This window comes from Syngnathus leptorhynchus, chromosome 6 (assembly GCF_054491065.1).
Source record: "Syngnathus leptorhynchus isolate UIUO chromosome 6, UIUO_Slep, whole genome shotgun sequence".
Lineage (NCBI taxonomy): Eukaryota > Metazoa > Chordata > Actinopteri > Syngnathiformes > Syngnathidae > Syngnathus > Syngnathus leptorhynchus.
The window spans coordinates 3,574,080-3,588,691 of record NC_141200.1 but is presented as its reverse complement, the minus strand read 5'-3'; the positions used below and the strand labels follow the sequence as shown (position 1 = coordinate 3,588,691).

Below are 14,612 nucleotides of genomic sequence, written 5' to 3'. Positions count from 1 at the left end.
TTTCATAAATATGACAACAGCATCTGATACATAATAGGAATCAATTCATTGTATTTCTTCTGCACGGTGCCCAGCGCTTCTGTTTCTGCTTGCGGATATAAAATGTGAACAGCTCCCAGCAATTCCAACAAAGTCTGACTTATACAACGTGTTGTTGTGCGTGAGTGGGACACATTGTCACTTCTTACTAACTATCGGTTTGTAATTAAACTCTACAGTAAACACAAAATGAGTAGCCGCACTGCACGATATAATTAACTAAAAAGGATTAGAGATCAGCTCTCCGGAAGGCGGCAGCAACGAGGGGGGGGGGGGAGGCAGAGTGCCTCCGTGGCATCTCCCGCTCGAAAATGGACTAATCCAAATGGGATTCATCAATAAAAAACGGGTGGAATAAAGTTGCGGCACTTAAGGCTCAAAGTAGTGCTGAGAGAGAAAGAGAGACAGAGAGAGGCCCTGGCTGGCAGCCAGCCAATAAATTAGAAGATAAGAAATATGATTCCACTGGCGCACCACAGCAGCCTCGCAGCGACTCCTAACAGAGAGTTTCATTCATAATTAAATTAGTTGTAGCCAAAGAAAGGCTAGACAAGAATGGGACACTCTGTAGCAGATCAATAAGGAGACATTCAAGTGGATGAGCCAGTTGTTTCTATTCCTTGCAAGACTAATTAAATATGTTTCCTTCGTGTTCCAGGTGATTATCTGAAGCGGAAAGGTGGACGAAAGAATGGCAACTCCGCAGTGCAGCTCCAGGCAGAGCAGCTCGCTGTCTTCTTCTCCCAGCAGGCAAGTAGGAAGGGTGAAAAGGAAGGCCTCACGGACACTTGGGGCTTGGCAGTGGATCTTTATTGTAAAGCGTCCAGTGGCCAAAGCTGCCACAAGAGTGGCTGATGCAATATGAAGCCCCATTTCCATCATACAGTAAAGACCGATTCCAAAATGGAAATGAATACATCAAGCTCCAGCATAAATGATAGTCCCACCAGGGCTAGCAATTCGGTTAGCATCAAACACATTTGGAGAACTCTGTAGTCCAACATAAACCAAGGATGTTTCTTTAAAAGACTACGTCGGAGTGTACAGTCGTCGAAAACAAACACCATATTGACAATAACAGTAATAGGTGCTATAGTGTAAAATAACACCAGCCCACTTTGGTCCCCTTTGACCCCTTATAATGTAGACGATTTGAGGTATGTAGCTTTGGGCCATACCAAAAGTATGAATGGTCATAATATTGTTTTGAGCAGCTTGGATTTTGACAAATTCCGCAAAGTGAGGATGGAATTGTTGGGCAGTGCACCAAAGGTTAACATGCCACCTTACACGGAATGCCTCGGTGCTTGGGTGTGTAGAGTCCACTGAAAATGGAAAGAACAAATCATACATGGATTGTGTATGTCCAGTTTTAGAAATTAGGGTGGAGACCTTAGCTAAACATTTGCAAATACGCTTGCGACCACAAAACATCTGTGTGTACAAAACATCGCTTTAAATATTTCTGCTTTTTGGATAAACTATCAGCCGGGGAATCAACACCTGGGATGGGACATTTTGTACAGAGCGAGCTAGAGCGCAGACTCCAAAAAATAGAGCAAGAGAAATGACAGAGATGATCACATTCATGCGTGAAAGCCGGCAAAATTGACTAGATGCAGTTTCCTGGCTTTACTTGAAAGGTCAGCCGACAACATCTGGCAGTCAAATGTCTGCCGTGGCTTGCCATCAAGACCAAAATGGACTAGTCAGAGGGCATGGTATCCAATTACCACGTGGATATAAACTTAGGGCGGGACAAAATCAGAGTGGGGATTTACCATTGGTACCATGTGCTTTTACCATCTTCAATGGCTCATATGTCTCACGAAAACATCAATGGATGGTAGAGACACTGGCCGGGGGATTTGAGCTCCTCAGTGAATGCAGCTGGAGAATCTTTGGAGACTGCGAAGGCAGCTGCAATCTGTATTGGCATCGCTGAGAACAACACTCTTCTCTGGTGTGTCGTATTTACAAGACGTATTTTCCATTTACAAGGATTTTCACTCCCTTTGTTATTAAATTGACTTCTTTTTGGATTTGTCTTGGTTTCTCCTCCCTCAGTCCAAACCAATCCACAATGATTTTCTTTTCTGCCCACATTTCCACTTGGGACGCCATGCCGGACGCACTTCTTCTGTGGTCTTTTTGCAAATGTGACATTTGGCGCCACAGCCACCACGAAATATATATCTATCACGTCAGGAGTGAAGAGTTGCTTCCTTCCTCCCTAATCCAAAATTGCTTTGAGAGTTTTAAACTGCTCGGTGAGAACTTTAAACTGCTCAGCAAGGACTGTACCAAATGTGAGTTGAGTAGCAAACACCAAGAGACATACAGAACTGATTTTCTGTGTACTGTGAAATTTGACATACATACCTACTGTACGTCAAAGTCTCGTTGATTTTCGAGCATCATTTGGAACTCGGTCTCTCCATCGAGACTGTCTATCACTGAGTTGATTCAAAGCCAAGATGGCTAAACCTTCACTCGTGATCTATGAAGGGTTGTTAAAACGCAAATCAGCCGAGGGCGGAGTACGTTTCCAGTATGAATGTTTTGGGCGACCACACCCCTCCCTCAGTCGCAAATTAGTTCCAGCTGCATTTTAACCGCCATACTTGAGCGACAACATCTGCTCTGCTGCACACCTGCCCATATGCCGCAGGCTAACTCCGCCACGTCGGCTGACAGAACTTTTGGCACTGAGACGGATGGTCGTGGTGTGTTCTCATGCAAACTAGCTGTTTTTAGCCACGGATGCACTGACTCATACACTGTGAGGATGTTTGTCAGAGAAGTGCACTAGTTTGATGACTTGGTAAAGTCCAAAGAACAAGACTAAGGGTTTAGACTTTGAGATGACCTGCCTAGATTGATAATCAATCCATAGTCTCGGATCACCCAAATCAGACGGTATTGATCCAAGCCAGTGTAGACAACGAATGGCAGAACTAAATTGGTTAGCCCATTCACTATCCTATACCAGAGTTCTGGAGAAGGGAAACATCATGTGACTGAGCAATGATTCATCATCAGGAACAACACCAGAAGTGCAACTGCTTCCAAAATGAATCACTCACAGTTTTTATTTTCTCACAAGCAGAAATATCCTTACAGAATTGGGTATTTCCTAGAAATCTGGACACGTTTTATTGTCCGGAATGTCTTAAGGTGAATAGAAACAACTTAAGGCCCCAACCACTTTTTGGCAGATTTGGTCCCGGACCACACATAGCCCTGCTACCGTCCGCAACGTCTTGTCCGAGCAAAAGACAGATAATTTGCTTTCATTTCAACCTGAACTCAAGTATCGATTGGGAAATGAAGTGGACTTGGGAATTATCCATCTTGGAAGCCCTATCAGAGACAAGCAGAAACAAGATGTGACTGTTTGTCAGGCTATTTCATTTGAACACCTGAGACTCGTTTCTTCTCCTCTTTTGGGTTGAATGTGTTTGTTTATCTCCTTCAACTTTTTTTATTTTAAGTCACACCAGAGCCTGAAAAACGGCTGTTGTGATTTAATGAGTCCCAAGGTAGCGAACGGCTGATTTCTTCCTCTCGGAGGGAGAAGACCGCTATTATTACAGACCGCGTAGCTGCCGAGAGCCCTCTCTGAGGCCGGCATGTAAATATTTGTTATGTTTGTCAAAGTGAAATGCACCGCTTCCCTTCCTTTGGAAAACAGACCTATTATTATCCTCATCATCGACGATTTGCGGCCGGCGAGGCGAGTAAATCCAACCCGGCTCATTCTTTTGCGATGATGTTATATAATGTGTGTGGGAAAAAAAATGGTTTGAAAATGGCCAGCTTGCTTTAGGTGTCTCTAAGTGGTTAATCGTATGAAATGATGCCAAAGTGAGAGCTTTCCCCCTCGTCGGCCAGAACGAGTGCTCATCAAGATGTCTGAGTGTGACTCACCCGGCATCGCGTTCATCGAGAGGTTTGCTGACACGATCCAAATTTGACATTCTCTTCTCAGGAGAGGAAGTTGTGTTTTTACTTTGAATTAAATTTGAATTATGCATCGATTCTAATTATAGAGTCATGAATTTGATTTTGATATTAAAATGTATTAAATGAAAAGTGTGGTTGAATTTCAGATTGTGCGACCTATGGTATTCCACTGAAGGTATTAATGTTTCCTATGATTGAGTCCTTGGTGGCTCTCTGATTGGCTCAGTTTGTTGCCGTGGAGGGTTGGCGGAATTCGTGGCTTTTCTCACTGAATGAGACCTTTGCGTGACCCAAAGAAAAGCCCACATTGATTTGCTTTCATAAACCGCTGGCTGCCGTTAGGTTTGTTAGTGGATTAGACAGAAATGGAGCTGTGTTCTTTTTAATGATTCTGTCCTGCGTAGTTGAAACTCAATAGCCGTCATGCGTCCAGACAGCTCGCCGATGGAAAATGTGTGTTTGGTGAACACACACACCACCGCAATCCTCTACGCCAGCCTTCAATGTGGCCGACTACATCTGGTGCACGGGGATGAAAATTAGAGATGTTGTAGGCATTGAGCCAGCCACTTTGAGGACTCCCCAGCTACCTGGACTCTAGATTGCCCTTAAGCTGCAGTTCATTAGGAAAGTATTGACATGTTTGCCTGGTGCGACCACTTGTCGGCCAACGCAGACACCCGTCGTGGATTCTTGCAAAAAGCAGCTTTTGTCAAATAGCTAGCAAAAATCTGATGGAGGTAAGAATTACAGGAACTCTGCCAAGCTCCATCAATCTAACCCTAACCCTTTTCAATACCACTTGCTCTCATTTTGTTCATCACGGATCCACGGAAATTCCGTACAAGCACAGGGAGACAAAGTAATCTGCAGAGCAGAGATTTGAACCCAGAACCCAATTCCACAAAGCAAATTAAATTTGAGTGTGTTGACTTTGGACTAAATGTGGGTCACTTACTTTTTCCTGTGGTTGTTCATCCAGCAGCAGTCGCACGCAGTGCCTGCAGGTGGACTCGGTCCAGCGCTGGATGGAGGACTTGCGTCACATGACGGAGGTGGAGTGCATGTGCGTGCTCCAGGCCAAACCCATTGAGGTCGAGGACGACGCCCAGCAGACCGAGCTGATCGTGTCCGCCGGGACGGGGGCGGTGGGGGACCACGTGGCCCGCAACAACCTGCAGACGCTGCTTCGTCGGGCCCTCGTGGTCAGCACCGAGCTGGGTAAGATGTTCCAGCGGCTGGAGAAGGGACGTTGGCAGAGGGTCCACAGTACAGCGGTACGAGCAAACTGCCACGTGCGCTCCCTGGTGCACGAGTACAGCGCAGCACGCAGCACGCCGCCCGAAATGCAGAAGGTGATCTCGATGTCGGGCTCTTTGAGCACTCGACTGGTGAGGTCAGGTCACTCATCCATGTGGTTTTGCGTCTGTTACAGTTTGAGACGTCTCTCCTGGAGAAGTGCATGGAGCTGACAAATATCACAGAAAGGTACAACCATTTACTGATTCACTGTCTCGTGGCTCACTTGCTGGACACCATGGGTTCAGTTCTGTGAGTGCAACTGTCTCGAAAAGTGGGTGGCTTTCACAGAAATTTGAGTTCCAGTTGAACATTCTGACCAGACCATGTCCATTTATTGCCACTTTTCCCTGCAGGTGCATTCACACCGAGGATGAGTTCTTCCTAAAGTCCATGAGAGACGCTATCCACGAGATCCTGACGGATGTCAGTGAATCATTCAGCAATATGATTGACATGGCATTAGCCAATGAGATCCAGGTTTGCATTTGTAAATTACAGACGAACGTCTTTTCGGCTTGATTGTCACTTCTTTGACGTCTTCTTGCAGGTTCTGATCAAACAGATTGAATCTTCAGACAATGTCCACACCATCGGCAGTGCCATCAGCAACCTGCTGTCCCTTACCCAGGATGGACCGCAGCTCTGCAGCATCATTGCCAAGGTAATGAGAAGACCGGGTCCAACTTGAGTCCAGGGTGTCCACATTAAAGTCACATTGGCTAAGTTAAAATCTGATACTAGTCGTTCTGAGCTATTGTGGCCATGCTGATTTGGATATTATTCCAAATCAACTAACAACAATACCCATTTCAACTAATACAGAAAAGATGATTTTTCCTCCACTCTTGCAGATCACTGGGCAGTTATTGATGTTAAATTTATTGTTGTGCTTGGTGTCTTTAACAATCTATGGATGTACCCTGCCTTTTAAGTGTAAGAGGTTGTTTAACTGCAAGATTAGGCAGCATATCAGACAGTAAGTCTCAATTGGGCGGGCCATTAGTTAGCTGGCCACTTCCAGGACACACACACGTACACAGATTGTAAGATCAATACTGTCAGTTCCCATTAGCACAGAGCGTTGATCACGTGGCTTAGTTGTGTCTACTCATCAATCCGCCCTTCCTTAGAGAATGGTGGACAGTGGGAGCTCACCTTCCAGTACCCGTAATACACACAAAAAAACTAATTAGTTAGCTAATTTAGTATTTACGCCATTTAACTTGGGGACAATGTACGAGTTATTTGAAAACTTATTCTATAAACTTAACGTATTTCTTTTAGTGTTATCTCTCATAAATAAGATTAAAAATAAAAATCGCTTTAAATCTTGCCACCTACACGCACACACACACACACACACACACACACACACACACACACACACACACACACACACACACACACACACACACACACACACACACACACACACACACACACACACACACACACACACACACACACACACACACACACACACACACACACACACACACACACACACACACACACACAAGCACACGTTACACAACATTGTGCGTAATTTCTGGATAGTGTCCAAGCTTCTCCAATCCTGATTATCATTTTCCGCAGAGGGCGTACTTATCTTCTTTTTTTCCTCCCTTTCTCCCGTTAAATGCGATTAGATTTTTAAATGCTGGGAAGGAGAGCTGATATTTCTTCTTTGGTGACACACAGTACATACATTGAACATGGTGAGTAACGGCGTGACATAAATTGATGAGTCAGTGTGCACATTAAGTAGACTGTGACTCACATACGACTTGTAAGATGTCTTAAGTTGTATTTTGTAAGAAAAATATTGTAGTGAAATACACCCCTAAATTTGAAATGACCATTAGGATGGAGCGGTTTTACATGGTAATAATGTATTATAATACTATACTATTAAGTATTCATATGCAATTGATAAATTCAATAAATTCACAAAAGTGACAGGCATATAGTTTTAGTCTTTGTTGGAAATACATTTCAGTGAGAAATAATGCAGGTTCAAAATAACTTGTTGGAATACTATCAAGAAGTTAGACAACAGCACAATACATACCAAAATGACCCAAAGAAATCTGTAGCAATGTACTCACAGAAAGTGACGGTTCTTCAAAATGAGGCCATGTTGACGGTCCAGTCCACTCAAAAGTTGAACATTTGGTGTTGTATTCAGTTCAAAAGGTGACAATAAACATTTTAAACACATTTCCTGAGCGTAATTTTGACATTTTGGATTAATAAATCAACTTTTGGTCAACTTGAAACGGGTAGCTAGTTAGCTGTCGGCCATCTGCAGAGCCAACGCAAACGCGACGACGTCACACCTGCTGCTTTTCATCTGCCAATCAACAATTTGACCGTGATATTATTACTGCATTTTGTCCTACCTGGCAACGCCCACTGGTGCTGAAATCTGATTGGCTAAAAGCGTTGACATAAACAAAGTATAGGAGCAGCGCCATAAGCGCTCGAGAGGAATCAAATCAAGAGAATGGACTATCGGGAGCAATAAACAAATTTAAAGTGTACCAGTGATATATTTGAGCTATATGGACATTTCTAAGTAAGCAGTTTTATTTTCATTGGAGCAATAACAAGGAAGCCAGATATTTATGAATAATTCATTTTACATTTAAGAGGTTGCTCCTAGTCCCAAGTCTTGCATTTAAACACTTCAAAACGCAATAATCTTACTTTTTCTAAGGGTTTTTTGCTGAGTTATGTTGCTTGGTTGCGTTTTCAAGGTTCACGGATTTTTGTTGGTTATTTAAACCACATACAGTGACTGTGGACCAAAATTAGACTATGACTTGTCCGTCAGTAGTAAACACATTATAAAAACGGTTTCTGTGTAAATAAGAGTTGACGTGATACTTTGTGCGCAATGAAGCGCAAATGACAGAATTACATGCTGCATGATTCCGTTGGTGCAAATACGCCGCTGCAGAGACATTTTTAGCTGTGTGCGTGATGATGTTTGGGTGAAGTTTTAGAAAATGAGGGAAAAGTTGCTCGATGACGTGTGAAAAGCAAAGCGGCCATGCAGGTGGAACAAACGATAAAGTAATCGCATTACTGGATAGTTCACAGCAGGATTCAAGAAGCAAATCTTTTCTTAACAGCGTATTTAAAATTCGTATAGACTACGAAAAAAAAAAAAAATATATATATATATATATATATATATATATATATATATATATATATATATATATATATATATATATATATATATATATATCAGTCATCTTGAATCCATCATTTTATTTAGAATTGCGTGATGGTTGAAGGGTTGGCGTCTATCCCAGCTGATATTCAGTGTGACTGATCTGTAATTAAGTATTGTAAAACACAATTATGTAAACTGTATTAAAGTTATTCAACCACTGAGCCATGGTACTTTCAAGGGTGGCCTCTAGTTAAAATGAGCTTGGTCAAAGTTCACCGCACACGTATTTTTGTTTTCAGCCAGACCACATGCCACAATGCACTATGATTGCAACATTCTGAAATGGACAAAGAGCCAAATGTAGCTAAAAATCATCTATAATGAAGGCCTATGGAAACACAAAAGTTAAGGGAAGCATTATATTGCGAGGGCCACCAGCTCGTTGCACATTTACGTCAATAGAAGGTCCCGGAATGACCTGTCGGCGACAACAAAACATTGAAATTCATCACGTTGGATAAACATTGCATATTTCATGAAGTGAAAACAGTGAGAAGATGATGAGAAGCTAAAAAAAAAATCGGCCACATCTCCATGCAGACACACTTCCAGGTAGTCATCTGTGCGCAAATAGGTGGAATTACCTGGTGGAAGGACAGCCATTATCCTAATAAGCCCATTAGAGCAGTCGTGCATTGTTCACCATGTGGAGTGGCCAATCACGCTGCCCTCCACACCCTGACCACTTTTTCCTGTTTGGATGATTGGACAGCCCGGATCCTGGGAAGACCACGGTCGGACTGCTCGATCTGAGAGAAAAAAAAAAAAAGATTTTGGATGCACCCTAACATTTTTCACTTGGTCACTCAAAGTCAATTTCAAACAGTGGGATCCTTGCAAGTGAAATGCTTTGGTGCTTTAAAAAGTTTTATGGTCCAAGGGTTCAAGCAAACATCTTTGAATGTGTGGCAGGAAGGAGCGGTGGTGTCATTGTTCAAGATCTGTCGGCAGGATCGCTTCCAAGGCCTCTACGCTCACGCTCTGAGGACCGTGGCCTCTATCTGCTGCGTGGAGGAGGGCATCAAGCAGCTAGACAAGGTAGCCACGCACCTACTTTGATCTTATACCGGAGTATTTTGAAAATGTAAGACTGAGGGGGGGGGGAAACAAAAGCTTCTAGGCGTGAAAAGTCTTTTGAAGCAAAGTCCGCTCTCGATGAGCGAGGCGTCGTCAGGGGAGCGTCCGTCAGCCGCGTCCGCTCAGCCTCGACAAACACAACTGTCGCCGTGGAGGCCGCCGGTGATGTGCAGGTGCTGTTTATCAGCCGATACGCTGCTTGCTTGCATCAACCTATTGGGACTTGATGGAATCATAACATGGAACTTGATGGCTAACAAATTTCAGGAGCAGGCCAGATGATTGACAGATAGTCCGTTCTCTGGTGTCACCTGTCTTTTAGTGTTGGATCTGGGATTGCCGTGAAACCTGTGTATAATTGGTGGCCGTAATAAATGGATTGAAAGCAAAAACTTGGGCTTCCCCCCCCCCCCCTTCCCTTCCTCAGTCAATGCAGTTATGTGAGGTCAACTCCAGGTTCAGAAAGATGCTCTTTTCGGAAGGAACCTCGGATGGGGGGGCGGGTTAACAAGGGGTGTTTACACGTCACTGCTGCTGACGTCCACAGAGACCAAAATAGGGAAGTGTCCTTTAAACGTGGATGAGTGACAGCTGTAGATGAATTATTAAAGTGAGTTTCTAAACTTTTTCACCCCCAAAAGTGACGGTGCATTGTATTCAGTATTGAATTTCTAACTATTCATCATCAAGAGTAAGGGTAAGAGCCAAACAAATTCATTTGATTATTCTAGAGCACACAATAATTGGATGGATATATTAGTCATGTGCATTTTATCAACTGTATAACAAAAAATTATTGCATTTTGAAATTAAATTGTCAAGCTATTTGCTCAAAAAAAATGATGTAAAGTGCATAAAGAAGCACAAAGCTAATGTGATGTGCAACACTGCCTTCACGTGGAGAAAATCTGAATTGCAACAATGTAAAAAAAGTAAATTGGAGTCGTTAGGAATGAAAGCGACTGAAAAGCTAATATATCATATTTTGATTATGTCACGCAGAAAAATTCCCATTTAAGTGGTGTTAATGATGAAAGGATGCTTGGCCCCAAACAGGTTGACGGCATATTGTGCCTGGCGGACATCCTGACGGACGAAGGTAGCGCAGAGGCAGCGCGGGCCGAAGCGGCGGCGGTGGTGGCGCAGATCACGTCGCCGCACCACACGTCCACGCAACACCTGGCCAGCTTTCTGGAGAGCATGCACGACATTGTCACGGCGCTCATCAGTGAGTGAGCAAGCCTTACGCATAATGCAAAACAGAATACGTGCGCAATACTTAAAAAGAGTCTGAACTTTGAATTTTTCCCTGTCCGACAGACTTGTGCGAGAGCGCCTCTTGTGGCGAGGTCTTCCTTTTGGCATCGGCTGCCCTGGCCAATATCACCTTCTTCGACAGCATGGCTTGCGAGATTCTTCTGCAACTCAACGCCATTCACATCCTATTACAGGCTTGCAAGGACCGCCAGCGAGTAGACACGCCCTACTCTAAAGACCAGGTACTACACCCCCATTCTTCCGGAATTAAAAAAAAAATAGTGCTGACTCTCAATGTTTCCATTTTAGGTGGTAACAATCTTAGCCAACCTCTCCGTTTTGGAGCAGTGCGCGAGTGAAGTCCTACAGGAGCAAGGTAATAAAGACTCAAAATTGTGCTTTTTATGTGCCCTGACTGTTGTGCATAAAAGCTCCGCAAGATGGCAGCATTGTGTTACATACAGTCATAGTTGCCGGCAGGCCTGTCAAAGTGCAGTTTAGGCTTGAAACACAACACACACTTTTACAAAGTTATGTCTTACTTTATCTGTTTTTTTTTTCTTTATTTTTAATGTCTCGACAGGTGTGGAGCAACTGCTTCTACTACTAGGCGAGAGGCCGTCTTCCTCAAGTCCATCCGAGGGCGCCGCCTGCGAGCGCGTGCAGCAGAAGGCCGCTGTCACATTGGCGCGTCTCAGTCGGGACTCGGAAGTAGCCCAGGTTGCCATTCAGCTTAAAGGTATTATAGGCGATGGTTTACAGTTGATTTAATTTCTCCCCAAATCACTCCCAGTTTTGCTGTCTCACACAAAATTGAGTAGACAGTCTATGAAAACAGGAAACACGAGAGGGTTTCATGACAGAGGCACAAAATTGAACAGGAAGGCGGCCATTTTGTTTTTAAGCAGGCATTTAGGGGGATTCCTCAACTGGCAGATAGTGTCAATTATTCAAATTAAATTCAATCTATTCTCAGATAACTTTAAACATGTGATGACGATGTTAATGTCTCCAAACTTTCCCTCTGCTGCCTTCAGCCGTTCCACGTCTCATCGAGCTGTGCCGATCCCCCAAGGAAAGGAATAACAGCGACTCCGTCTTGGTCGCTTGCCTGGTTAGTAATTGTGTTGTTTTGTCCATAATTTGTGTGTCCGTACAAACTTGGAAAGGCAGACTTTTTTTTCATTACCGCTTGTATGGTTCACGTATCCCTAATATTTTGGCATCTATGTGTGCAGGCGGCCTTGAGAAGGTTAGCATCAGGATGTCCGGACAGCATCGAGGCGGCCGACTATCAGCAGCTGATCAAACCGCGCCTGGTGGATTCCTTCCTCCTGTGCTCCAACATGGAGGAGAGCTTTGTGTGACGCTAACGTGCTGATGCGCATCTTACGCTCGAGAAACAATAAAACATTACTCGAGCAGAGACATTGTGCACGTGTTCAAAGAAATATGACATAAGAGCGTGGCTTCGCTTCACAGGTCAAATCAGAACCCGATTCTGTGAGTCCATGTCACGTATTCTATTTATTTATATTGTGTATAGATTAGAATCTCGATTTAATAGACCCAGAAGCAACGGACCCTAGATTCAATAGACAACTATTTCAGTCTGTTTCTTCATAATGGTACAAAAAAAAATCTAATAAAGCTACTTTTTTTTTTGTTCCTAAGACGTACAAAGATGACAAATAATAGTCAGTTATTACAAGATGAAAATAAGTGTACCAAGGATAAAGTTGTAATTATAAATAGGGAAAAAAAGTTATATTATATGGATGAAGTCAAATCTTTCCAATAAAAAAAGTCAGAATGTTACTAATATAATAGATCAGCATTTTTCTAATAATTCAGATATAAAGTTGCAATATTCCAGTCATACAAACCGCTATATTTGCATAACTACATTACAGTTAAAGATCTTGTTTCCACGGACGGTACTGTGTTTTTATGACGACTGCGTGCATGAATCATTGCCTTGTATTCTTACAGCACGTAGAATTAATCCACAAATTACCATTCATATTTGTCATGATCACATGTGCTATTGGAATTTGTTAAATTGCAAAGCATGTAATAAAGACAAGCAGCTTTCAATCTCGCATCTGTGTGATAAAATGAAGCGATATTCCACGTCGGACTTCTTTTTCCGATTGAATAAAGGAAAAATGTTTGGGTGACCCGTGCAGCTTCGTTGCACGCTCAAGGGTCAACGTGGCACTTCAGGAATGTCATTTTTTTCCCCCCCATCCCATGTTTGATCTTTTTGATGTTTTTCCAGGATTTTAGTTTTCTTTTTTTCTTATATATCTGCATACATTATTCATTTAATATTTTTGCCTTTTTAAAACATATCTACAATGTTTTTATAAATATTGGAAATACTGTTTCTTAAGCTTTCCAAATATTTTTTCAAATGTTGTGATATTCATGTATTTTTGTCTATTTTATTTATTGTTGCCATTATTGTTGCATTTCTCATTTATTTTTTCTTGTCTAAAATGTATTTTCTGTTTTATATTGCTCTGTTTTTTTGTAACATTTTTCTTTTTTGTCTGATTTTCTCTCTCCTTTTTTGTCTAATATTCATCTTATATTTTCAGACAGCATGTTCATGTCGTTTTGGTCCAGCATGGCTTTGAAAAGAAGTTTTGAAGAAGCGACCCAAACAGAATTGTGAGTGGTCTAGCACCAAACTTGATCTCTTGTAAGTGTGGAAACAAAGCAACAACAACATTTCCGCCACATGTCTTGTCCTCCTTGGGGACACAATCTTCTTCTTCTGTCTTTTTTCCTTTCACTTTGTCTTTTGCCCCTCAAGCCACACACTCGCACAATGTGTGTATGAATGTGTGTGTGCTCTTTGTGATCAAATATGTCTTTTGGGCAGAATGTATCAGCGGTGCTCCACTAAACAGGTTCTTTTCTTTTTTTTTTCCTTTTCATGCCCACGCTGCCTTTGACCGTGACCGTGAGAGCAAGTTGATCAAAAGCAAATTTTTTTTTTTTTCTCGCTAGCTCAGCTCGCCAACCTTGGGTTTCCTGGTGTGCACCCGCCGCTTCCATTGTCACCCCGCTTGATCCATGTTCAAGGCATAAATAGGAACAAAAATAAATAAGTTGAATCGCATTCAATAAAAATACCAGCGCGCTGGTGAAGGGGACGTGTCCTTCCCTTCTCAAGTTACTTTTTATACCATGCTAATGCTTAGCGTAAATTAGCAGTTTTCCAGCAACCCGTAAGAGCCAAAATATTTGGTTTCACTTTTCTATTTGTGGAATTTGACGGAAATACTTCAGCAAAACTTAGCACTGGCGGGTTTTCTGTGCAACCCTTGAGAACACTTTCCATCATTTTTACATTTATGTCCCAAAAAAGTCAACAAGCACTTCTTTTTTTATGAAATGAATTTGATAAAGACTTTTTATCGGGCACAGCTTTTTATCAGAGATGAATGGATTTTATCGTGATATGTGATAATGTCGTAATGTTGTGGTTATTTTATTTGTCTGTCAATTTGAATTTAACATTAGCAATTGTGACTTTTCCCAAAGTCCCCTAATAACCAATGCTTCAAAACCTTTCTATAAGAGCCAATCAATTTTATTGAGTTGATGAAGTTCGTCATCTCTGTTCATTTTGTTGGGAATGGTTGAAGTAATAGTGTTTCATTTATCTCAAATGATTTAAAAAAAAAAAAATATATAGCCAACCAGGAGTTTTATT

At 42.3% G+C, this 14,612-nt stretch overlaps 1 protein-coding gene and 1 long non-coding RNA gene across 3 annotated transcripts in view; one reads left to right on the top strand and one right to left on the bottom strand.

Annotated features, from left to right (window-relative positions):
* Window positions 1–7,634, bottom strand: part of LOC147055348 (uncharacterized) — a 29,635-nt gene extending 22,001 nt beyond the window's left edge. For both annotated transcript variants that reach the window (XR_015066392.1, XR_015066391.1), the window contains exon 1: window positions 7,416–7,634. This is a non-coding gene — a long non-coding RNA (uncharacterized LOC147055348). The remainder of the gene's footprint in view (window positions 1–7,415) is intronic.
* On the top strand, window positions 731–12,879 carry insc (INSC spindle orientation adaptor protein). The gene is made up of 12 exons (XM_085914078.1): window positions 731–789; window positions 4,991–5,360; window positions 5,441–5,493; window positions 5,661–5,784; window positions 5,855–5,968; window positions 9,464–9,589; window positions 10,685–10,856; window positions 10,949–11,127; window positions 11,195–11,261; window positions 11,469–11,624; window positions 11,923–11,999; window positions 12,124–12,879. The coding sequence occupies exons 1-12, from the start codon at window positions 731–733 to the stop codon at window positions 12,250–12,252; spliced, it is 1,626 nt and encodes a 541-aa protein (XP_085770204.1). The 3' UTR covers window positions 12,253–12,879.
* Window positions 12,880–14,612: the final 1,733 nt, after the last annotated feature.